This window comes from Melopsittacus undulatus, chromosome 10, assembly GCF_012275295.1.
Source record: "Melopsittacus undulatus isolate bMelUnd1 chromosome 10, bMelUnd1.mat.Z, whole genome shotgun sequence".
Classification (NCBI taxonomy): Eukaryota; Metazoa; Chordata; class Aves; order Psittaciformes; family Psittaculidae; genus Melopsittacus; species Melopsittacus undulatus.
The window spans coordinates 9,552,507-9,578,192 of NC_047536.1; the positions used below are offsets into that span (position 1 = coordinate 9,552,507).

A 25,686-nucleotide genomic window follows, 5' to 3' on the forward strand; every position below is an offset into this window, starting at 1 on the left:
TCTTTTAAATTGACATTTGTTTTTGTGGCTTGACGTAAGTGCTTCTTTAAGAGATGCCTAATGTGATGAGCTTAGAAAAGCAAATTTTGATTTGGAAGGAAAAAACTCCATTCCCCAAACCTGCAAACAGTATGGGAGGTGAACACAGCCCATACATAGTGCGAAGACAAAATACACGCAGCACACTATCCTGCGGAGCCCCGTTCCGCGGCGGCCCGGGCGCCGTCAGCCCTCCCGCCCGGCGCTACCAAATGCTCCCCGCGGAGGTGCGCGCCTTGTGCATCGCTGGCAGGGATGAAAGGGAATGTTTCTAAGGTGGCAGCCCACTGACACATAGATCAAAGCAGTGTAGCTCAACAGCTGGCCCTCTCTGCACTGCCGAGCTCTGGTTTAGACGGGCCCGTGGAACAGAGGGGGAATGTAATTCCCCCTGCAATTGTTGCCTGCGTGGACTATCCCGAATACTGTCTCTGTGCCCCTTTGGTTGAGCTGCAGCTCCTGCTCCTCTTCTTCCTGCTCCTCCTCCTGCTCCTCTTCCTCCTCCTCCTCCTCCCTGGCGCGCCGGGCCCGGGGCGGTGTGCGCTGGCAGATGACGGTTCAGCACCGCGAGGTATCTTTGCTCTCTTAGCGGGGTTTAGCTGTGCTCAGCCATAGGCGTTGCTTCGTGACTGCAGCCGAACCTCCCTTGTGTTTTCAAGCTGGTGCGAGTTGACCAGAGTTGTCCGGGGGGGGAGGGGGGGGGGGGGGGAGGAAGAAGAGAGGAAAACAGTGCCGAACATACTCCGCAGCGGCAGGTTCCAGTGACTGTTTGGAGCGAGCTCTTCCGTGAGCTCAGATTTAAAGGTCATCGTTTGTCTTGTAGCTTCCTGGAGGCATTGCTGAAGTCTGCCTGCTCGTCTCCGTTTGTGGAGTACCGGGATTAAACAACAATAGGGGGTTTTAATATGGCTGTGGTCTTAAAGTCACAGGCAGGCCCTCTCCCCCCCCCCGACTCTCCATAATTAAGGATTTTGATTACTTACCTACAAACTCCACCGGGCTGTAAGCAGTGGGAATGCCCTGGGTCTGGTTTGTTTGTGTAGCAAGAGGAAGAACACGAGTGTATACAGGATGATTTTGACAGTTAAAGTCTTGAAACTATACTGATTGCTAACTTATAAAATGCTTGCCTGGCTTTGCGCACTGTGTATCATAAGAAAATGGGGTCAGTTAAAAAAAAAAGAGAAAGGTTTTTAATTTATAGCAGTTGGATTGTCAATGTTTTGACGGGTGTAAATGCAGTAGGGATTTGCCCGTTCTTTGGATGGACTGGAACACAGGTTGCCCTGAGGCAATGTAGGTTAAGATTTTTACTTTGGCACCTTCATTTTCTCTTACGAATTGAGAAGAGCCAAGACCCATTTATACTGTCTCAGGAAACATTGTAAATTATTTAATAATACATTTGGATCCGTGTACACTGATGCATATGATTTAAAAAAATAAAGCAGTACTTACTGCTGTGCATCTTGCTATTTGCTGCAGAAGCTCATATTACAATGAAGGCTACAAAAATCCCAGGACAGGGATGCAACATTAAGATTGAATAATCAACATTTTTTGCAATCATTTGGAATAATTTAGGAAATTGTCGCACAATCCAACTGATATACCCAAATGTGGCAGTTTTTTGTTTTCAGTGATGGAAAAAAACTTAGGGAAGAAGTGAATTACTGTTGGCATTAAATTAATTCCATTGGATTTATTGATATTCTTAATTTTCAGTGTGTGGGAAGTAGTCTTAGGTTAATGGTGCTGCTCAGAGGGGAATATTTCAAAACTTTGACATTTATGTGCCTTTGGAACTGCATTCAGAACTTGAGATTGACTTATGTTAAATATGCATGCTATAGTAGTAGAAGAAAATAAGGTAAGGAAACGGGTACTGTTGGCTACCTCTGCTAGTGCTGCTTTGACACAAGAATTACTGAGGAGTTTAATCTTTCTAATGATACCTGTGCTTTTATAGAAATACAGCTCTTGGCAATGCAGGTATCAAGCAACTGGATGCTTGTACTTCACTACTGGAGGGTTTTGAGGTAGGGTATTAGTTCAGCTGAGGAAGAGCAACACCTTGATTTATGCTATCTGTCTAAAATGGAGCCATTGAGCAATGAGCAAGAGTGTATTAATGTAACCACCCTTTGAGGCCAGGAAATTCCTTCCCCTGCCACCACAGAGCAGTACAAATATCCCAGGGTTTTCTGATCCTGGTCCAGCTTTGAAATCAGTGTTAGGATTCCTGTTCACTTCATTGGAGTATGAGACCTGCTTTTTTTTTTTTGTCCAGTCTTAAAACATTTCTTGCAGGCCCCTTGCCATGCTGTCCCACCTCCAGAGCCTGTATGGAAAATTAAATGCCTTTCATACTCCTTAGACAAAATGCTTCCTAGGAATGTATGCTGCAAATTATGTGGCCAGGATTTTTAAAACACAACAAAGCACTGAAATACTGCTGAAAGTTTTAATGTCTAAGTCAGTGATTTGATCTTCAAAAGTATTACAGCCAACAGAGCAGTGCTGAATTCCATGACAGTTGCCTTGCTGATCTGATTAAAACCTTTCTAAGTTTTCTTGTTTTGCTTTTTTTGTCTTAGTTAAAATAACTCCATCCCGCTTTGCAGAAGTGTGTTTAATCTTCGGCTTTGTTTAATATCACTGTCCACCAAGTGAGTTTGGTTTTGGTGTTTTTGTTTTTGTTTTTTTTTTTTCCTTTTCTGAATTCTTGCTTTGATAATCTCTGGCCATTCTGGATCATCTTCAAAGCACTCTTTAATTTGGAGCTGTGTTCCATGAGTAGTGTCTGTTCCTTATTTTAGAAGACAGAGAGCTTGCCGGTCTCCCCTCCCAGAGTGCATAAACTACCTGTATTTGGTCTTTTTGCTCACTTCGTTCACTTTTTTCCTTGATGTTAAATTCTTAAGTCTTTGAGTCTTTTGTTAGCCCTGGTTTGCATATTCCCATCATGTTTATCAGGCTAGAGATGGCATGAAAGGAGCAGAAGGAAAAGCCTGAAGTACTTGTCTTAAACTTGGAGATAAAGAAGAAATGGGAGAATGGGGATGAGAAAAGATAAGGAGGTGACAGATGAGGTGTAAGCATAAAAGATAAACTCTGTAGGAAAGTCATACAGAGACAGTTTTTAGTAGTGGGCAGTCTTTGCATATGCCCCAGATTGACAGTGCAGCAGCGTGAAATTTGCATCAATTACGTAAGATATTTTGAGATCAAAGTGTGATGCATGTAGGATTTGTGTATGCAGTGTCTGCTTATTTTAATTCAGAATTGGGCAGAATGATGAGCACTATTGATGAGACAAATCTGAAAATACACCTTGCAATAGATTTAGCCATACTTGGCTTAATGTATTGTTTGTTGGAACGCAAATTGGTGGTGCAAGTTTTTTGTTTGTTAGTTTTTCTTCACCACTGTAATGTTGATAGTTGGACTTCCAGGTAAGTGGAACAGCCACATAGTGTCTCTAAATATGTAAATGACAAGTGTCTTTAGGGGTAGTGGTACCCTTTCAGCTTTAATTAGATATCCTATTAACAGGAATCCCAGCTCAGCAGTCTGATTGGATAGGTATTAGAAAAAAGTAAATTTTGTGGGTAGAATGTGGGGATAAATACATAAACCAATTTGTGATACATTAATAAATTCCCAGTAACTCCCAGTAGCGCTACATACTATTCTTCATGTTGTCATTAGTGTCATTGCACAAATGCTGAGGGAGGTGGGGATAGCTTTCTGAAGTCATTCTAAAAAATATCATGGTTGTGTGTCATTTGAAATTGCTAGAATAAACAGTGTTGGTGTCTGACCCCATATGGTATTTTGAATCTAGACAGAGGAAATAAAGTGCTGACTCTTTTAAAACACAGTTTTCTGTTTCTCTTTCCATTTGAATTAGGTGTAGGGAAGTGTATAATACTGGGGGTTTTACATGTATTTCCCATTTACATGTATTTCCCATTTATACTGAGAAAATTAACGTCTTTTTTGTGCTCTTTTCATGTAAAAATGAAAAATGGGGAAATGCTACACTGCAGAGACTTGAGCTTGCTTGATGTTAATATTTCCTTATTGTTTGGGAGTGAGGTCAGAGGATGCTTTTAAAAAGGAACAAAGCCCTCATGTTGCATTCCAGGCTGTCTTGTGATCATTCCTTCCACAGACAAAAATAAGTTGCTTTGAACCTATTATTGTACTTAAGGAACTCTGGGTTTAAATCTTGCAGCATGGGAGTATATGCCAGTGTAAATGCAGCTCTTGGAAGTCACATGCAGGAATTGCATTTTGGGTTATTTCATTAACCATTTCATTATTCATTAGACCATGGGCAGAATTCATGGTATAGATATGATGGTATAAGCAGATACCAGCATCTCTTAAGGTGAAATGCTGTGTATAAAGAGTCCAGGAGCACAGTGCATATGAACCATGACTGGGAATGGCAGGTTTGTGAAGTTCTTGCTCTTTTTTCAGATGTTTTCAGAAATGGTTCAGTAAGTTCTAGAATAGGCTCAATAAATTGTTCTTGTCAATTAAAAAGCCCATCTAGGAATATTTAGCAATGACATTCCATTCTTCCTGACAGAAGGTCCATCATTAGTATGTATTTGGAATTTACTGAAGTTGACACATTTGAAGTAGTTTTGTGGCTGAGAAGCTGATTTGCTCTTTGCTTGCAAAGCTGTGTCATGCTTTTCCTTCTCCCAGTTGCAAACTCTGCCTCTCGTTTTCTATTTTTAAAATTAATATAGTAATAGTTTTAAGTGTTCAAAAGATAAATGCTGCCAATTATCCCATAGCATAAACTGGAAGATGTATTGGTGGAAAAGATTGAATGTTTTTGTAACTTCTGTCTATTCTCCACTAGTCATACATTAGCATCAAATAAAACTCCATGTCACCAGCAGTAGGGTGTCTGCTTTTCCAAAATACATGTATAATTCCAGCTAATATCCATTCTCCAGCAGAGGGTTGTGCTTCATTATTTGCTCTTCTGCTTTTGGTTTCTTATCTCTGACCTGTGGGGGTTCCTAGATGAGAAAAAAGGGTTATATTCAAATGTGTATGATTTTGAAGGATTCCACTTCAATTGATTTGTAGTGAGCCAGTGAAACATCATTGGAATTGTAGAAGAAGTATTGATACCTTGTAGATAAAGCTATGGCTATGTTTTGGTTCTGTAGCAGCTTTGTTTAGGAGATTTCTCTGTATTCTCCTGTTTGATAATAAAACTTCAAAGTCAGCTTTGAAGCTTCTGTGTTTTTCAAAGGAGTGAGACTGGGTTTGGTTTGTCACCTTTCACGGATAGTTAAGTGGCTGTTGAAATGTATGAAAGAGCATCTCTTGGGGTTCAGTCTGCCTGGCACTGTGTTAGTGTGGCGGGCAGACTACCTGAGAGCATCAGCAGGGAAGGAATAATGATGGTGGTGGTTTTCAAAGCTCTCACACAAACTAAACTGCAGTCTTTTCATAGGTAGCTTTTTTTTTTTTTTTCTCCTTTTTTCTGTTTCCCCTTCAGACTCAGGCTTAAACAGCTCCCCGGAAGCTTGGCTGGGACTTGTCTTGGTTTCCCAATCTGGAAGGTTAAGCTTGAGCTTTTCACATATGTGGATTTGAACCATTGCTGGGCTGGCTGAGCTGGAAGCACGTTTGCCTTTCTGCCCTGATTGTCCAGTGGTGCAACTTCAGCTGGGTTTGTGCAGTGCAGGAGAGTGAGAGCAATTACTGCATTTTCTGGGTATAACTGCATAGTCTCTTCAGGTAGGCAGTTTTGCTTTGGGCAGATTAAAGCCCTAAGAACTCGGAGCTCATTGCACAAACCTTGGAAACAGTAGCTTTCGCTTTCACTGTTTCTCAGCTTCTCCCCCCTCTGTCCTCCCTGGTTGTTTGATGTATGAAGTTGTCAACAATCAAACTGTTAGAAGTTGTTATGCTGATAATCTGCTTTGTGCAATGTGTAGGGTCTACCTTTTTACCATGTGAACCCAATTAATTCAACATAATCACAGGTAAAGCAGAGTTACCATAAGAAGAGCCAAAGCTAAAAGGGTTTTATACATAGATTCTCCTCAGGGTTTTAGAAGAAAAGAAACCAAAGAAACCTAATCAGTTTTTTAGATGTTGGCTGTAGTTTGTGGCAGTGACCTAGAATTTAAAATTGACAGATTCTAGTCAGACCTGCGCTCAAATGCTACAGAATACCAGAAACTGCATTTTGTTAGTGTTCTCGACAGAAGGAATGGGTAAATACTTGTCTTTAGGCATCTGGTTTTATTTGAAATAAAGCATAATACTTGCATTTACAATAGTACTCTTGTTTTTCAGCATTTGTTTGGACATTTTGAACACAAACTAGCACTATATTTCTCATAAGTTGACTTTTTTTTTAAAATTGTGCTGCTTTTAAAATAGGAGGGAAAAAAACTGCAGGTTTTGTCATCTCTGTGGCTTAATTTTGCAGAATCAATACTTCCAAATGTGTTAATCCTTGATTTTACTGTGCAGCCAAATGTAGTCTGCTTTTCTGGTTTTGTGCTGACTTCAGCATTGCTAAAAGTGTGACAAATACACGTTCTCCAGATGTATATATAGAGGTGTTTAATTTTTGTAAGATTATTTTAGATTAAGAAAATACTATTTGAATGCTTTAAATTTTGATCAATTTATTCTTTATTGGCAGAATTTATCCTGGATCAGGTATCACGTGTCTGCCATTCTGCCGTGCAGTGACTGTTCCACAGTCAATATATCATGTGCTGGGGATAATTTGGCAGAAATCGGATTATGTGCTTGAACTGGGGAAAAGTTTTGCACACATGGACGTGTCTTATCTCAGCAATCATGGAACTGTAGCCTGATCCTTTTGTCCTCAGTATTTTAGAACTAAAATCAAGGAATGCATAAAATACTACTTTCTTTGCCTGTCATGCAAGATTTTACGGTGCTATATGCTTTCCTGTGGAAAATACCATATAAGACTGAAGTTTTAAGGCTCTATTAAATAGGAAGTAATACCATTGTGTATAATACATATAGGTAAATACAATATGTTGTAATTTGAGAAAGTATATATATACTTCTCTGAAAATACCTGCCTTGGTTTCTGAGTTGCTCCTTCATGCACAGATATAATTTAACCAAAGGTAGGTTTGATTATAGATGTTCTTTATAGTTTTAATTTTTCCGCTTTTGATTTGGTTAAAGATACAGTCAGATTCTTCACTAGTGATGACCTTACAGGACTTCTTGTGAAATGTACTGTTACCTGTGGTAGAAACACTTGGTCCATGCATTCCATTTGCAGTGCATTGTGAAACATGAAGTGATGATAAAATCTAACTCTGGAGTTATAATCAACCTTGCCAGCCCTCAGGGAATAGTAGGGGGAAAAAGGCAGTATTTTAATGGCTTTGTGCACAGCATTGTCAATCTTGCTACAGTTACAAAATATGGTTTAGTGCAGAATAATTTAGAAATAAAGCTTTGCTGTTGGAATGGCAAAACCAGATTGTACTTCCATTATTTTTCTATAACTTATAATGAAACTCATGAAAGCATACATGTTTTCCATAATAGATTCAAGGATATCTAGCTCACATTTAGAAATAAACTTGTGAAACTTTGGTACTTCACATCTCTAAAAGTTAAGTTCTAAGTGAAACAGAAGATAGACTAGCACCAAATTACCTCCTGTCTTGTGTTTATGAGAAGAAAATAACTAGCAGAGTAAACAGTTTCAGTTTCTATGTTTTTGTATTGACTGTATTTGCCTTCCACCCTAAGAAACTGGCTGCTGTGGAACTCACTGATGAAAGCTGGTTTGGTTTGGTCTTTGAGAGGAAATGAATGAGAGCATATCCATGACTAATATAAAAGATGGCAGTGTGTTATTATATTCGCCTCTGTGCCAAGGTAAAGACCAGAATCCCTGTCCTGAGGAGCTCTTGAAGTAAAGACATGACTTAGGTACAGAACTGGACAGGTATTACATCAATCTAGGCTTTGTGTGCCGAAAAACAACTATAGTAAGGTAGTGAGAATGAAGGTACAACTGTAATTTAACTTTGAGCATTTTGTTCCTCTCTCCATTCCAAGGCTCTGTGATGTTTCTATTAATATTAACTATGGATGCTTGTATAATTCTCCTAGTTGTAATGTGGTCTTAGGAAGCTGGGATGACATTCACTGGAGATAAACAGATCTTCTTGCTTGCTGGTCCTTTTAAACAGTCTGCTCTTGAGCTGACCTTTTTATGTAAATCTTCCACAGTTAATGGCACAAAATACACCTGAAACTCCTGCTACCATCCTGCAAACTGGAAGGCAGCAAGAACAATTAAAGAGCATTTCCAGGACAAGCTTGTTGTAAGTTTAGGGTTTGAGTGATTTAGGACTCCTGCATACATTTTTCCTGCTTCTTCAGCGGAGTATCATTGTCACTGGGAACTGTGTACTTTATAGAACAGCACATGTGATTTACACAGTGTGCTGACAGTCTTTGATGCTTCCTATAGAGAGAAGAAAGCTCAACACATTTAATTGAAGCTATGTTAAACACAAAAGATGTGATTTTTTAAAACAGAGAGAGGGAGATGGCCAGGAGCCCATTATATGTCTCAAATGAAGAGAAGGCACAAGAATTTGAGTGGGTTGCTTATTCACTAAGTTCCTTAAAATGAAAGACAGCAAAAGCAGCAGATTTTTGCAGATCATTAGCTTTCTATATGGATTTGTTTTTTTTACCGTAGAAACGAGTGTTGCAGGGAGGGCTGAGGTGACAAAATAATTGAAGCAGCTGCATTTTAAATTTCAGACTGATTTTATCGGGAAATCTCTCTCCATAGGTTATTAGTGAGCTGTTGAACCGATTGCATAAACACTTTGTGTTCTTTAGGTTCTGTAACATAACAGTTACCTTAAGACTACATTTATGTTGCAGCTTAGCTGGAGTACTCCTATAGCAAAGATGTCTCTTAACATGAAAGTATGAAAGCCAGAGACAGGATTGGTAAGTCACAGTTAGCTGTCTTTCTGGCCTGCCAAAAGAACATTCTTTAGTTTCCATGTTGTGTATTACATTGTGTGAAATTAATGGTGTGTGATGAGCTCTGAATTCAGTGAGCAGAGAAAGTTTGTATCTGTGCTGTACTGGGGTAGTTTATAAACTGTGGCTTCTGAGCAATGTTTTGAAATGTCAAATGTTGGTATTTTGTGGGTTAGATGAAGCAAATGCAGAAAAACAAGCAAATTAGGAAGAAAAAAAAAATCTTAGTATTTAGTTCTCAAAACCTCTTCTGTAGTATTTGGCACTCAAAATACTTCCTAGCTGGTGGCTGAGCTTTTTTTGTCATTTTCCGCACTGGTAAAGGAGAAAAATCCAATTGCCTTGGGTGACACAGGTGGCAAAGCAGTGAGGAGCCTGCTGACCTAAATTGTGGTCACAGATCCGCAGTGGGAACCGTATCTGTGCTGCATGCTTTGTTGCCAAGAATGGGTGTACCAAGTGAAGGCGTTTGTGTGGTTTTGTTAGTAATTTAGAAACCACAAGCAAGTTTTTTATGGCTTTATAGGCAGAGCTGGTTTTGAAAGTGCTTAATGTTTTCTAAACCATGCCTGCAAAGGCTTCTGAGCTTTGTCAGAATGCAGTGAGATTTGCTGATTGCTTTCTGTGAGAGACAAGTTCTTTCAAACTTTGTACTTTGAGGGGACTATATGTGCCTCTCAAATTTATAAGTCAAAATTACCCTGGAAAAATTACTGTAAAGGCCTTTGGCCTTTAATATTCTCCCATATAGCCAGTGCCTGTGTGAAAACTCAAGTTCATATGCTCCAGTCTGAAGACTAGGGCTTTGTTATTTTGTATTCTTAGCATTAATTGTAAGTATCTCTATCAGCAAAAGATCAGAGAATAAAATGGATGTACAGATGTTAAATAATCATTAAGCAAATTGGATTGATGTAATTTTTATTTTGAAAGAGGAAATTACTCCTTTCTTCTTGTGGTTTACTAATGTTGAAATGCTTAAACCAATTGTCAGTCTCAGTTTTGAATGAGGAAGCAAAATAAGATGCGTGATGTGCTCAGAGTTTCTCATAGCACTTGCCAGGAGAACCCAAGTTTTGAAAACAGTTGGCCTGCTTTCCGACACAGATTTTAATGAGATTAAAAGAGAAAGAATGTGCAAGGTTGATTAGAAAGCTTGGACATATTCTGACAATGGGTTCTGGAAGCCATCAAAGAAAAATGTGTTTTTCAGTGGTAGAACTCATTTGTTTTGGAAAACAAAAAGTCAGAAGCAGTGTGTAACTGTTGAATAGTTACAGCAAAGTGTACTAAGTTAGTATGAGAGGATCTGTACTGTTGTACACAGATTGTAGGAGGGCTGAAAGGCCGTTTTGGTGCCTCAGACTTTTTCTCCTTGACTTTTAAGTTTTTTGGCTAATTAATTTGCCAGTAATAATTTAACCAAGGATTTTATGTGTTGTGCAAAGCTTTTATAGCAGCCTAATTTCAAAGCAGAAAGTTAGACACTAGTCCTTCACTTTCCTTGTGTTAGGGCTTTTCCTATGGTTCAGAGGAAGATCAGTGTTAGAGCACACTTGAACTTGGCAAGGTAGAGTGTGGTGGTGCCTTGCAGAATGAGTCAGGAGGCCTGGTGCATGAGAAAAGATCCATTTACTTATCGTCATATGCCCAGCAGAGGGTTAAGAAATAGATTGAAAAATAAATGTGCAAGTTAAGAACTAAAATTGTTTTAAAAAAAGTCTCTTTGACTGTATGTATATACTTTGTCATCCACGTGTTTTATCAGTAGCAGAGATGGTTCAAGGATGGCATGGTATTGTGGGCGGTGGGGAGGTCAGCTTGCGAACACCATTTTAAATGACCTGAAGTATGAAAAGGCTTGAGAATCACTGAGTTAGCATAAAGGCAATAAAACAAGGTCTTTTGGTCCTTATAACAATGATTGAAAGGCTGTTTTCTTTCTCATTTAACATGCAGCAAGGACATATGGGAGAAGGCGAGGTAACAATATTCCTATTTAATTTTCTAATGTTGACAATGTCTCATGGGAGAAATAACATTAAGTTGTTACTAGAGGGCAAACTCCAAAAGTTTAAGATTATAAAGGATCAGTTTCACATACACTGACATAGTTTGCATGCTATAAATAAACATTTGAACTGAATTAGGTAGTACTCCACAGTAGCACTATTGAGGCTGCAGTGATCACAATCCTTACAGTGGACATCATCTATGTGATTTGTTACACTGGAGGGCTGCGTTGTGTTTGTGTGTATGTTATGAATGTCAGTGCTGGAGTTTATTTTGGTTCTTTTGGGTGATGTTGATTTTCTTGATGAAGCATAGACTCCAGTGAGTATATTTCCTGGCCTACTAGGTTAAAGAACCAGATCATGCAAGCATGCGTGTTGAATCATTTAACAGCAATGCTAATGCTGGTGAACCTGAAAAGGCTGCTTAGGTATGGAGAATTGTTCCCTTCCAACAATACCTGCAGGACTGGGGTCTTAAAGAGATGTAACAAAAGACATGGGCATCAGTTCAGTAGGGGAAACCGAAATGACATTTAAGTCTGTATTGTGATATGTTGATCATGGTAGGAACCAGCTTAGCCTCGCTACAGAAATAGGCCCAATTATAGTTGATTTTAATTTTAATTAAAGGTGTGTAAAGATTATTGAAATTTCAAACAAAGCAAGCTGACCAAGCCTTCCTTTTTTTTATTTGCATAAATGCTATGGAGTATGGATTTTATTGTTTTGATGGTTTTTTTTTTTTTTAACTTGTTAGCTGCTTGATTTTGGGGTGTTTTTATTTTTATTTTTTTGGGCTTTTTTTTGTTTTTTTCATGGAAAATGTCTGGATGTTGGAACAGATCAAATTTTCTGTTTTCTGGATTTTATTTTATTTTATTATCAGTTTATTTCAAAGGAAAGAAGCAAGAGCATGATAAATTAACCTTGCCAGTGCATACTGCGGTAGATTGTAATGAGTGCTGGAAAAGCAAGCATAGCGTATCACATCATAGGCAAAAAGAAATGTATCCTAAAACTTGTAGCACACCTCAGTTACTTGCTTACTTTCCCTATATATATTTATTTCCAAAAATGCTCCTTAAATGAGTAGAAGGCTATTCAGTTTGTTGTCTAGGTACTGAATGCTGTAACTAAAGGGTGAATTAATGGAAGAGATCAGCTTGTGTGCTCTTTATTATATTGTACAGTTGCATTTGTAAATCAGAAATTTTATTTAAAATATTAGTAAGGAAATGTATGATAAAGGATAATCATAGGAGACTATTGGGTTGTGAGGGGAAGTATGCTTACAACATTTTGGCTTAGAGTGAGTCCATTAACGAAACTCTGTTGTAACATCTAGGTAAACTTGCTTCTAGGAATGACACAGTATTGCCTAGTTTTCAGTCTTCATTTGCAGTAAATTACAGTGGTTATTTCTGGTTTTATCAGATTATTCTTGTTAATAACAAGTGGGTGGTTTATGATATGTTTTGATACCAGGTAATTTAAATGTGTAATACATTTGGCTGTTAGAATTCTTGTTTTCCTATCTGCACTGTGAAATTGTACCTGCCCATTGTGAGAAGCTGTTCACTGGAAAATTATATATACAGTTTAAATATTAGTGATGTCTGTTGTTGGAAAAGTCCCTAGGAAAAAAAAACCTTATATTATCTTCTATTCTTACACCTTATTAAAAGAAATGTAATTGGAAACATGAAATGTTATACAAAATGGTCAATTTGAGTAACTATTAAAAATACTGTTTTGTTTCAAATCTTCATTAGTTGTAGTGCAGTTATGAAGTGGGTAGCTTTTCTCTGGAATAATGCCTTTGAGTTACTGAGTGATATTGAGAACTAGAAGGGTCATATGAAATTGGGAACATAACTCTTCACTAAGAAGGAAGGAAAATTACAAACAATTCTAATGCAGCAACTAGTGCATTTTAAAGTATTATTTAAGCAGTGTGTGCTTTGTTCTGTTAGTATGTTTTTTCCTTTTTTTTTTTTAACCCCCTCTTCAGGTCAGTCTTCACTGTTTCCAATGGAAGACGGGTTCTTGGATGATGGACGTGGGGATCAGACTCTTCACAGTGGTTTAGGATCACCTCACTGCTTCTCCCATCAGAATGGAGAAAGAGTGGAACGGTATTCCCGTAAAGTCTTTGTTGGGGGACTGCCACCAGATATTGATGAAGGTACACCCAGAAAATTTCCTGCAGAAAAGCTTCTTCTGGCCTCTTGACAAAACTGTGGTGTGAAACCTTTTCTTTGTTAACTCCTGAATGATTGTTATCCAAACTCTGTGGAAAGGTTTTGATGTGTAAATGGATCTTCTGATATTAGCACTTTTCAGCCCATGGCAAATGTAAGATAATTCAAGCTAGTTTAGGCTATTCTTCTGCTGTTGAATAATAAAAACATATGCTACCACTCATTTAACTGACTTCTACAGTATATGGTGCAAATATAAACAGTATCACCTCTTGAAGCTTATAGCTGTGCTGCAGTCACTGTGTAGGCACCAGAAGCCAGTAGCAGGAAAAGTATTGCTAGTAGTTTTCTGAAGTTTCTGTAGCATAGTAAGTCAAGTATAGTGGATTGTCAGTTGCTGTTGCATTAGCAGTGACATCAAAGAGTGTAAGCAAACCAAAAAAGACATACTTAATGACACCTTTTCAGATTTCTAACTGAATTTGAGGATGGGGAAAGTCTTCTAAGTTGTGTATTAGGAACCCCCAACAGCATCCTAGTATAGAAAGCTCTCTAACACCAGGAACAGAATACAGCTGAGCACTGTACCAATATAGATGCTGCTTCACAATATGAAGCTTGTTCTTTTGTTTGAATTTCTTAATGAAAAGTTCTTGCCCAGAGAACTTCAGCTAGTGACCGTTCACATGTTTGTAGAGAAGCAAAGGAAGGCTCACTCAATTTCAAGAACAGAATTTCAACTAGGAGACTTCTATGGGACTAGCATATGCAAATTCATACCAGCAGTTGGAGGTCAGAGGCAAAATTGAAATGGATGCAAGAATTTCTTCTTGATGCAGTAATATGTTCTTGCCATTTCTCCTACAGAATTATATAACTGTCCTGCAAGTTTATTCTATGTTAGTTTGAGGTCAAGGTTGCATTGTGTTTGAGCATGTGGTACTAGCATGTGATATGAACAGGCATGGCTGGGTCTTGTGATAGTCCATTCTTTTTTTTCCCAGTGTTTCTGCAATTATAAGGCATATGACAGAGCAGATTGCGTACCAGCAAATCAGCAAATTGTCTCGACTTCTTGTGAGAGAATAGTTGAAGCTGGGTTTGGCATTAGCTGTAGAGAAACAATGACTCCATTTCTGTGAATTAGTGGGTTATGAGTTATTTATAATACTCGGTAGAAAGAAAACCTTGGTCTTTGACCTGTTGTGTTTTCTAATTTGTGTTCTGACTTGTCATAAAAATGCGCCATCAGCTAGTAAGCATTGCTATGAGCTGCTGAACATCTGCTGGTCACAGAGTGTTTATTTATAGGATGAAGCTACCTGAAATCAGTGTTCTTCAAATGTCTTCCATACAATTTATTTTAATTCAATTTGTGCCTTTTCCTTTCTGTCCTCCTCACAGATGAGATCACTGCTAGTTTTCGTCGCTTTGGACCTTTGATTGTAGACTGGCCACATAAGGCAGAGAGCAAATCCTATTTTCCTCCTAAAGGTAAATACCTGATAACCAGTAATATATGAGCATTTTAGAGTAATTTTTCTTGATAAGACTTAATTTTAGACAAGCTTTTTGTGACAATAACCCAATGTTTAGGAGAAAAAAAGTTGAATCCTTGGGACTGTTATGAAATGATGGAATTTAGAATGTTGCTTTCTTTGTTCAGCACCACAAGAATAATTCCTTATTCCTTATAAGGTTTTTACCTTATTCCAGTGTCCTTTTTCTCCCCATGTTCTTGATTTTTGAAATAATAGTCAAGACTAGTCTTTCAAGGGACTAAATGGCCTCCACAGAAGTTGGGAAGGATTTGTGCCTTATATTAGCAACCAACATGGCAGGTTTGTTTCTACAGCTGTAGCTTTTGATCAGTCCATCTTGCTGGTTTATCCTTTTCAAAGGAAATGGAAGAATGTGCTCATCAGCAAGCTTTTCTTCATGTCTCTGAAGAGGACTTGCAGGAGGCTGGGTTGGAAATATGTGAGGGCACCTTAAAGCTTGTGCTTTACAGTATGGTAGCATGATAACATGGTGCCAGGCATAATTCTGGGTTCAATTATTATCCTATAGGCAAATAGACAAAAGAAGTTACATGCTTATTTTCCTTTTTGTAGGGTATGCATTTTTGCTCTTCCAAGATGAAAGCTCTGTACAGGCACTGATTGATGCATGTATTGAAGAAGATGGAAAGCTCTATCTTTGTGTTTCCAGCCCCACTATCAAAGACAAACCGGTAGGTAGAATTGTCAGGGCCTGCAGAATAATCAGAAATTGTTCTTTTCAAATGCCTTTTCCCTTCTTTTTTGTCTTCAGATTGCTAATGTTTAAATTCCTTTAAGATGTCAAATTAAGTTCTCAAAGAGAAGACCAAGTTATTTTTAAACTAGACATGATGAAATTTTTTAGTCTAATTACAATTCGTACCTTTGTTAGAAAAAAGGTTGCTGAATTTCAGCATTGCTGATGTCTGGAAATATATTTATTACAAGTATTTTATGCTTATTATTGATTAAAATATGGAACTCATATTGCCTGAGTAATGTATGTAACATGTTTTGACACAGACAAATCCGTCATGTGACATTGAACTGTAAATAAGAAGAATGAATGGTTTTGGGGCTGATGGCAAGTCTGTTAATGATTGGAGAGACCTGCTCTATTTCTGTAGCTTAAATTTGGCCAGCTGTAGGCAAATATAAAGTGGCTAGTTTTGCACAGTAAATAAACACACCACTTTGTGCACTGAAGCCTGTTGCATTGAGATAACGCTAGTCTAGTGCTCACACTTGGCTAGAACAGCGCGAGTAGCGTAGATATGAATGCACCAGTGTGGTTCATACAGGACAGTTCAGTCATGATTAAGAAAATGTGTAAGTAAAGGGCAAGTTTTTTCCCCCAGAAATTTGGGTAACAAGGAAGTGGTGAAATTCAGCATGATCAAGTAGTCTGTCTTAACAGAGCTTATTACCATCTCATTTTGAGAAATGATTGCTGAACAAGTAGGAAATAAGTTTAGAAAGCACAGCCGCTTAAGAGGTTTTCTTTGTAGAATACTGTTTTCATTTATATTACTGAGATACTTTGAATTGTGAATGGTTAAAAAAAAAGGCTTTTTGTCCATAGGTTCAGATCCGGCCTTGGAACCTTAGTGATAGTGATTTTGTTATGGATGGTTCACAGCCTCTTGACCCACGAAAAACCATTTTTGTTGGTGGTGTTCCTCGGCCTTTACGAGCAGGTACACTGCGTGTTCCGCAGCGCTGGGCATGTTGAATATGCAGTCTGATTTGGGGAGCAGTGGGGGAAACAAGGTATTTCAGCAAGGGACATATTAAGTGTTCTTGACACTTATAGTGGGGGACATGAATACAACTGGACTATTATTTGATGCTTTTACTAAAAATTACCAGGCCTACACCACTGTTTGATTTTCCTTTCTGGTTTAGTGGAACTTGCAATGATAATGGATCGGCTGTATGGAGGGGTGTGCTATGCTGGAATTGACACAGATCCTGAGCTGAAGTACCCAAAAGGAGCTGGGCGGGTTGCATTTTCTAATCAACAGAGTTACATAGCTGCTATCAGTGCTCGCTTTGTTCAGCTGCAGCATGGAGAGATAGATAAACGGGTAAGGTCTTCAAGCATGTCCTATTTTTGTTCAGTGCTTTCTCTAGAAATGCTTTTCCATGTAAATGTGTGTCATTGTGAAGACTGTAAATGTTATATCAGATTAATTGCATATTTAGGACTAGATTGTGCCACTTAGATACAGCACAGAATAAAAATGAAGGAGTGGTGTTTCTGGAATGTGGGAGGCAACTGTGAAGCAGACTTGCTCAAATTGCTTAGCATAATGGGAAGCATGTCAGCTGCCTTGCCCTTTTATAAGAATATTGCGCTCATCATATACTCCTGCTGCAAGTATTTGCACTTGTAGTGTTTGTATAACGTAAGGGAGTAAGGTATCAGCCAAGGATGGAGCAGTTCTTACTCCTGTTCTGCATCTTTTGAGAGTGGGCAGAATCTGGCCCCAGTGTTACACATTGTGTGCTGGGTTTTCTTCAAGAACATCATAGCAATACGTTGTAAACTCGTTAGTGTGCATTACAGCCTCACAGTCATGTTCTGTGGCTTACGCAAAGGCTGTATCTAGTTATTTTATTCCTTTATTATCATAAATTAAAAGAATATGCCAAATGGATCTGCAGCTTGCTTGACTCTGCACTCTCATTTATATAAAATGTGACTTGCCAATAACAGTGATCTTTGGGCCACAATTTGGAGAAACTTGGATCTTTAAATCTACCATTGTAGTTCATGCTTTGTCTCTGGATTTTTCTTCCGTGATTGTCATTATTGATCTTAATTTTGTAATTACTACAGAGGAAAATCTCCAAACCTTGCTGATTATCATTTCACTTCTGCTTTGGCTATAAAGCTTTGGTAGAAGAATTGTAGCAACAATTTGACTGTGGGCCTGTGAATTGGAATGTCTTTGTTCTAATCTTGGCTCTGAAATAAGTTCTGTACAGCTTTGAACAAATAATTTGGGCCGCCCTTGTGCAACTTCTGCTTGCATAAGCAGACACTTGGGTGAATAGATCTATTGAAGCTGGTGGGACTACAAATTTGAGTAAGTACTTGTGAACTCTGGCAAAGATGTTGCAATCTATTTCCCCTTCTCTCCTCCCAACTCATTTCCCCATTTTGTGTGAAGTTCAGAAGAAATGTGGGGAGGTAAGTGCTTAGGGGATTCATTGTAGGAGGGGCTGGGTGCATGAGGGTGATAAAAGTACAACAGTGGCAGTACTACTTTTTATTAATAAGGTACTATTAATAATTTTTCTAATAAAGTTTTTCTGCAAAAAATAACACCAGAAGTAGTACCAGGAAGGGATTTCCTGTAAATTTAAGCAAGGGGGTGCTGCTGAAGCGTGTGCCCTGCAAAGAGATAATGTAAATTAAAGGCTCAGTGCCCTGCAGCACCCATCACTGCAGAGCTGATGAGTGCTGCCACCCTAAGCATGCTTGATGAAGTTTCTGTAATTTAAGCTTTTTCTCTGTAGCTGGAAATCCTGCTGTACCTAGCACAAGTAACAGTTGCAGGCTGTATTTGGCAAGTGCACTTCAGCACATGCTGAATAAATGCGCTGAGGACTCTGACTAATATCTTGCACAAAACACAGTGCTGCAGTAACAGGCTAAAGCAAGCAGAGGTATAATTACCTGTGCTATAGTTCAGCCTGTGAATGTGTCTGAGTAAACATAATAGAGCAGCAGAATTGCCACATTAAGGAGCCCTGCATAGCATTTTCATAGATTCTCCTCTTAGCACTTATAGAAGACACTCATCAATAAATACCCAGCCTTAAACTAGATAGAAAACTAGGTGATGAAAGCAGAATGTTAGTGTTAGGAATATATGTCTCTGCTCATTTACAAACTAATTTCTCTGAGCTGGCATGGAGGAGGGTGTTTGAGAAACACAACTCCAGCAGTGGAAGAGGAGAAAAATTGATTTAAAAAGGAAAAAGGCTGCTGTACTGTCTCCAAGTAGTTTATATGTACTTTGAGCATGACATCAAACTACTTCAGTGCTCTGGCTGACCTGTGATAAAATTGGGTAAGTTTAAAATCACAGGAGCCTGTGAGTGTCCTTAGTTGAATGAGCTGCCCTTGAATACCTCAGAGGCTGTGGGATACAGAAAGGCACATCCCTAAGCCAGGTGCAGGTTGAACAGTGGAGACAACTTGCAGTCTGAGTATTTTGAAATGTCTGTGAAAACATGATTAAATGAGCTTCAGAGAAGGCCTATAAACACTTCTAGAAGAGGAACTTATACATATGTTTTTTAATATGAAGCTTTGCATTGTGCTTCTGACAGACCTTTCATAGTTCTGTGGAGCTAGGGAATGGAGGTGATTACTGGTTTGGAGGTGAATCTGAGCCTTTAGGGGATAGCAGTGCTGCAGTTGTGATTTAAATATGTAGGCATGTCTAAACGAGCTGTATTTAGCTAGCTTGGATACTGCAAGCAGTAAGCTTTGCTTTAAAGCTGTCACAGAGAAAGCACTCGAGTGCTGTGAGCAGGGGCTGTAGCTGACAGTACAGCAGGCTTGGTTTTGGTATGCAAATTCCTAGACTAAAAGCTAGTATCCTGCAGATGTTGCAGTGTAGCTGTATGGTTGGAGCACCAACTGGTAAGTTCCTGTGAGTCATGCTCAGTTAAGAACTTGAAGAAATTTTCATCTCCTTTCTTGTCTGCCGTACTGAATTACTGCTCATCATCTGGCCATTAATGCCAGCAGCGTAGGTGGGCATTGGTCCCATGTTCAGCTGCTTATTTGATCCTGTCAAGATTCGGTGGGTTTCCTTTTGCTGAGGAGATTAAGCCACATACAAAGAAACCACAAATGTGCTGTTCATTGATATAATAAATGACTTTTTTTTTTTAAAGCTGGAAATTCAGAGATTGAGATTTGCGGACCACATGCATATTTAATCTGCGGTTGGTGTTGTGTAAACAGTTTACATTCCTAACTGAAAGAGTGGGATCTTAATTGTTCATCACCATACTTGCAAATAAATGCCCAGGGTTTTGATGTGAGTCCGTGTATCACTTCTGTAACAATAGGTTTATTGGTCTTTTCTGTAAATAAGTGGTGGCATGATGGTCAGCATTGGTTTCTGTTTTCTGTTTTAAGGATCAGGGAAGGCAGTGGGAGCAGGATTATTCTCAAGTGCCTGTGGTTTTGGTTGTTTAATGGTGATGATCACATGTAATGAGAGGGAAAATTCTGGATTGTGATATGTCCTCAAACAGAACTGTGATCACAGTCCTGCTAGAGCACAGTAAATAGTGTGGAATTGTCATTATTTACATTGTCATTAAGAATTGTAAACTTTCTTCTCATTTTCTGAATACAGGTGGAAGTTAAGCCATATGTCTTGGATGATCAGCTTTGTGATGAATGTCAGGGGGCCCGTTGTGGTGGAAAATTTGCTCCATTTTTCTGTGCTAATGTTACCTGTCTGCAGTATTACTGTGAATATTGCTGGGCTGCTATCCATTCACGCGCTGGCAGGGAATTCCACAAGCCCCTGGTGAAGGAGGGAGGAGATCGCCCAAGACATATTTCATTCCGCTGGAACTAAATGATCACTGCAGTGCTCATATGCAGGCCTCAAATTAAGTGCACTCTTCTGTTATCCTGATTGTCCCTACCCCTCCCTACCCTTTCTCTTATTCAAGATAGCATGCCCTTTTGTAGTAGTCTGTAATTTAACAATAGTATAATGAAAGAATGACCTATAATATGGGTATTTTGTAGAATCTTGTCATTGAAAACTGTATTGGGAACTCCTTTTCGTATTGATAACATGTTGCAAGCGAGTTGCATTCTCTTGTCTTTACTACCAAGAGAACACTTAATTTCATGCAACATTTTCTTAGAGGAGAGAAAAATATTAAGAAAAGAGAATTGAAACAATAGAGTATTTTGGTTTTTTAATTAAATTATTGTTAATAAAGAACATAAGAATACTTTTATTAAAATAATCGTGTAACAATAACACTATCAGTCTGTTCTGACACTTTTCCCCCAGGGAAGCCTGTTTTTGCCTCTCTTTTTGTTTCGACTTCGGATTTTTCCAGCAACAGATGAAGTTAGCATTTACCTGCCAACAGGAAAGAGCATGTTTAAAGCAACAAAAATGCATGAGCAAAGTTGAAGCAGCATTACAACAATGATTTTTTTTCCTTTTTTTAATCTGTTAAGGGTTTTGAGGCTGAAATTCTAGCTCAGTATCTGACTGTGCCTCTGACTACCACCCACATCCAAATTAGTAATGAGATAGGCAGAGCTTACTATATTTTCATCAAAATGATTACATTTTAAGAATTTCTGAATGTAAAAGTTGAGTAAAGTTACTACTGAGGGGGGAGTGCACTTTTTTTTCTTTAAAAGAATTCAATTGTCTGGTTACAGCCCTAGAAATCCTACCAAAGCTAGAGTAATGACAACTAGTTAACTGGCATTTCCTCTCCTGAAGGATAAATATATAGATTTTATTTTTGATGGCTATATATAACTCTATATCCTAATCTACTAACATTCATCAGGGGCCAGCCTTTGCTCTCCATTTTGACGTGAAACAGTAGAAAACCTAAAAATACCTCAAGGATATCACTGATTTTTCTGAAGTTTTGATATTCCATTGTGTCACACAAATTAAAATTGGCTGCTTATTTGTTTCCCATCTTGGATGTAAAGTTAGTTTTAAATACCCTCTAGCTTAGTTGTAACAGAAGGCATGAACCTAAGTAGTTTCCAAGTCTTGGTTTGCACTATTTTCTGAGTTTGTGCATGAAATGGTGCAAGTGTGCATATGCCTTTCTTACTCTTCCTGTAGAAAGAATCCTAAGATTCCACCTCTTCAGAACTTAATATGGAGAAAAAAAGAAACACAGGTATTTGAAGTGCCAACATTGCTAGGTTAATGCCTGCTTTATTATAAATAAGTTCTACCTTGAGAAGCATTAACACAGTACATGTTAATTGAATGGTCAAGAGTGGGTGCAGGGGTTTAGTTTGAAATAGCTGAATGAAGGAGTAGTTCTGAAAATTTATTTTTTATTACTTTTGAACTAATGCCCTGGCCAGCTTCTCAAATGATTATTTAGCAGTGTGCAAACAAACGCAGTCAGTGGCAATCTTCTGAAGTGCCCAAGTGGCATGGTACCATCTTAGAATCTCTCAAACCAAAGACTTGCCTCAGCACTGCTTGGAAAACATCTGCTCAGTTAAAAGCCTTTGTCGGCCCCCTCATCCCCTTCCCCCAGCCCAGATTATCTTTATGAGAAGCAGTTTTTATTTTCAATACAGGCTTTAATGAACTATACCTTACCAAGTTCCAAAGGTCAAAATGGAGACATTTGCTGTCTACTAGTCAAGTATAGAAAGGGAGCTGCTTTTAATGAAATCCCTGAAAATATTGACAACAGTAATGCAAATGCAGAGTGCTCTTGTGTAGATTGTCAGGGACTTTTTTTTCTCTGAAGTACATAATTATAGTTGGAATGTTCCTTTAATTTTTTTAATGCTTGTAGGTGGCTTGGGGTGTGCTATTGTGCCGATCCTACCCAGTAAACAGGTGAGATGGGTTACCATTACAAGAAATAACACTGTTTGAGAACTAGCTTTGAATAATAATTTTCCCTTTGTACATGACCTGCTGAATTTCGGTACAGTGTTTTTGTAGCTAACTTATTTTGTCATGCACATAATGTATATTTGTTATGCACTACTTTTGTATATCTTGTTTTTCCAACAGTGAGCATTTTTAGGCACACTTTTCACTGACGGGATATCTCTTTATGCAATACCTCAATTTTTCATATTGCAAAGAGTAGCTTTTTGTACTTTTATTACTGAGAGATCTTCATATACTTCATTTTTTAATATAAATAATTTTAATAAATTTTATTTTCTTATATTCTGCTTTTTATACATTTCAGTGCTCTGCATACATTTTGAATTATGGATGTTGTGCACTGGCAATGCTATTTTAGAATCTGCAGAGAAAAGAAAGCATGTTGCTTAAACATCTTAGCCCAGCACCAGGTATTTGGTGTACATATAATTTAAGAAAAATAGTATATGTAAAGTTGAGAATTAAAGAAGAAAAAGCATGAAAGTGACAAATGACACTGTCTTTAGACCCATGAAATTTAAATGCATAAATATAGTGTAGAAATTTAAAAGTAAAGAAACATCAGAATTGTCTACCGCTTCTTACTAAGTTTTTAAAGATTATACACAAATGCAGACGTTTTTGGTGAATGTTTAGCCATTTTTATTATTAATAACAAATTGATGTTAGGTGTTTGATGCAGAAATGTGTCTGCTCTTTTAAATTATATTTAAAGAAAAAAGAGCCTGCTAGGTGGCAGGCATGTAATGTTAGTATGCATGACTAATGTAAGAAATTGTTATTCTACTAATATTCACTTGTGATTGTGTGACAAGCGTGTTTACAGATTATTTGGTTACACTTCGATTTACAGGGCATAAACAATTATATACATTACTCTGTACTTAACTAGTGATTACATGTCCTTCTGATTACATGGGATTTGTAGTTGGGGTTACCATGTAGCTCCAAACATAATTAACATGTAATTAGGTTACCAGTCTTAGGGTATCACTTCAATTTGCAAAGGGGTTAATACGCATGTAGTTTTATCACACTAGCATGGCACCGGCCATGTACTTACAATGTAGTTACAGAGTAATTACATGGTTATTTTTGCAATGTAAAATAAAGTGTTTCTGATTATTTTATATGTAAAGGAACCCCACTGCCCCGTGCTTTTTGGTATAGTATATGCTTCTCCATACACAGACCTCTGCAGAATGCAAATTTAAAACTTGCAGTGAATGAATTTAGCGTTTTTCTAAGGATGCTGTTGGAAAGACTTGATAATTCACCCCTTGTGTTTTTGAAGAGTTAAAACCTTCTGTTAAAAGGTGATTTAAAACTTGAATGTGATGAATTGTGGCAAGTTAACTTCAAGTTATGTGCAATACCTATTTCAGACTTCTGGAAGATCTTTGCAGTGTAATTCTTTGTTTTTAATTGCAGACATTTAAAAATGTCATTTTCTACTGTTCTAGTAAATCCTCTTTCTTGCTGGTGTTTCTAAAGAAAAGAATCAGAAATCAATCTTTCTACTAATGTAAATTTGAGATTATTTTTAAAAAATGGAATAAAAGGTTTTGGTCATTTGCTTTATTTTATTATCTTATTTTAAAGCTACTGTGATAGCATTGTAAGAATTGGGACAATATTGTATTCAACTGTTTTATTTTTTATATTTTTAAATTTTAAAGTATAATTAGTTTTTATAATTTTCATCAGATTTTTTTGTTATATTTTTTGGAAGTGAAACTTTTAGCAAGTGGGTGTCTAGTTTTTACTAATCCCTAATATGTTTTTCCCCCAATGTATTGCTCATATTATCAGAAGGAAAAGTTATTTAAGTATGTCAGTTAATTGTACTACTTGGCTGAATTTCCATATAGTTTTTACTGTGTATGGGGAGGTTGTAGTATTTATTATAGCATTTTAAATAAGGGTAATTCATTTTTTATTAAAGTCATTTTCACGTTTAAGTTCATATTTTTGTATGTTCTACTCTAAGTTATATAACACAAGTTACTTTTTTTAAAGAGTTCATTTGTTGAAGTGCTAGTGAAAATTAATGTTATTAAATAGTTTGCAAATGACTATTTATACCAGTATGCATATAATTTTTAAATATTTGTAATGTGAGATGTTGAATGAATAAAACTTTTAACTCAATGTTTCTTCTTAACCTTTATTTAAAGCTTGCTGTAGAAATGTGTTCCTTTGTGGATGAATCTCATGGGGCTCGGGGAAGTGATTGTGATGAAGTGTACTGCACATGTCTGGCTATATGATGTGTAAAGTGCTTTAGACTGCTCTGGTCCAGACATTGCGCATGGTTTTGTAGGGAGTGTGTGAGGAAGGGTATAACCACTTGAGAGATGCTGAGTACTCTGAACTCTGCATCCAGTTGGTACAAAATCAATGTGCAATGCTGCAGAAATGGACAGGGCAATGTTTAGAGGACTGTAGAACTTCTCTGTTCAGTCAGGCTGTGAGAGCCACCTTTTTCACTGCTTGTGTCCATGTGTTTTCCTTAGGGACTTTTGAATGCTAACTACTTAATTCTGTGAATTTGGTTCTTGTTAGAAATCCAGTGTAGCTTTGGAAAAGCCTTTCAGCAGTTTCAACACTGCCATTTCTATTTTTTGCACAGCCTTAAGCACATCAGCTTAGCCAGAGTTCTAGTTGGATCACTTGTTCCTTCTCGGTGCTCTCTGCAGCTAATTCACAAGGACAAAAATGAAAACCAAAGCACAGCTGTGAAATCAAATGAACCGGGCAGGTGACATGTTCAGTGAGAAGAATACCACTGAGTATGCACGTGTAAATCGTGCGTCATCTAAGTCAGAAACCACTGTGCATCTGGGCCAAGAAGATAACTAGACTAGGGCCAGAGTAGAGCCAAGCAAGGCGTGGACAGACAAGGATTCTTTTCGGATTGTCTCATGGCTGTGATCTGATACTAACGGAAGAAGTCTGGCATTTTAAAGAGCTTGCTGGTGTCAGCCTTTAATTCAAAATATCCAAACTTACAATGTCTAAAAAGTCTTGTGAAGTATTAGAACCTTATGTATCTGCCCTTCAAGGACTATTCAACAGGACCACATATTCAACATAATTCAGAGTTTTGAATCCTCACTAGGTAGGAATTCCATTAACTTTTCTTCATTTTGTTACCTTG

The 25,686-nt window shown here is 37.9% G+C and overlaps 1 protein-coding gene across 1 annotated transcript in view; it reads left to right on the forward strand.

Annotated features, from left to right (window-relative positions):
- CPEB4 (cytoplasmic polyadenylation element binding protein 4) overlaps positions 1-24,677 on the forward strand; it is a 42,683-nt gene extending 18,006 nt beyond the window's left edge. Inside the window, exons 3-8 of the mRNA XM_013127362.3 lie at positions 13,123-13,296; positions 14,717-14,806; positions 15,427-15,545; positions 16,436-16,550; positions 16,759-16,940; positions 20,241-24,677. Of these exons, the coding sequence (XP_012982816.1) occupies positions 13,123-13,296; positions 14,717-14,806; positions 15,427-15,545; positions 16,436-16,550; positions 16,759-16,940; positions 20,241-20,468 (908 nt within the window). The 3' untranslated portion in view covers positions 20,469-24,677. The remainder of the gene's footprint in view (positions 1-13,122; positions 13,297-14,716; positions 14,807-15,426; positions 15,546-16,435; positions 16,551-16,758; positions 16,941-20,240) is intronic.
- The last annotated feature ends 1,009 nt before the right edge of the window (positions 24,678-25,686 follow it).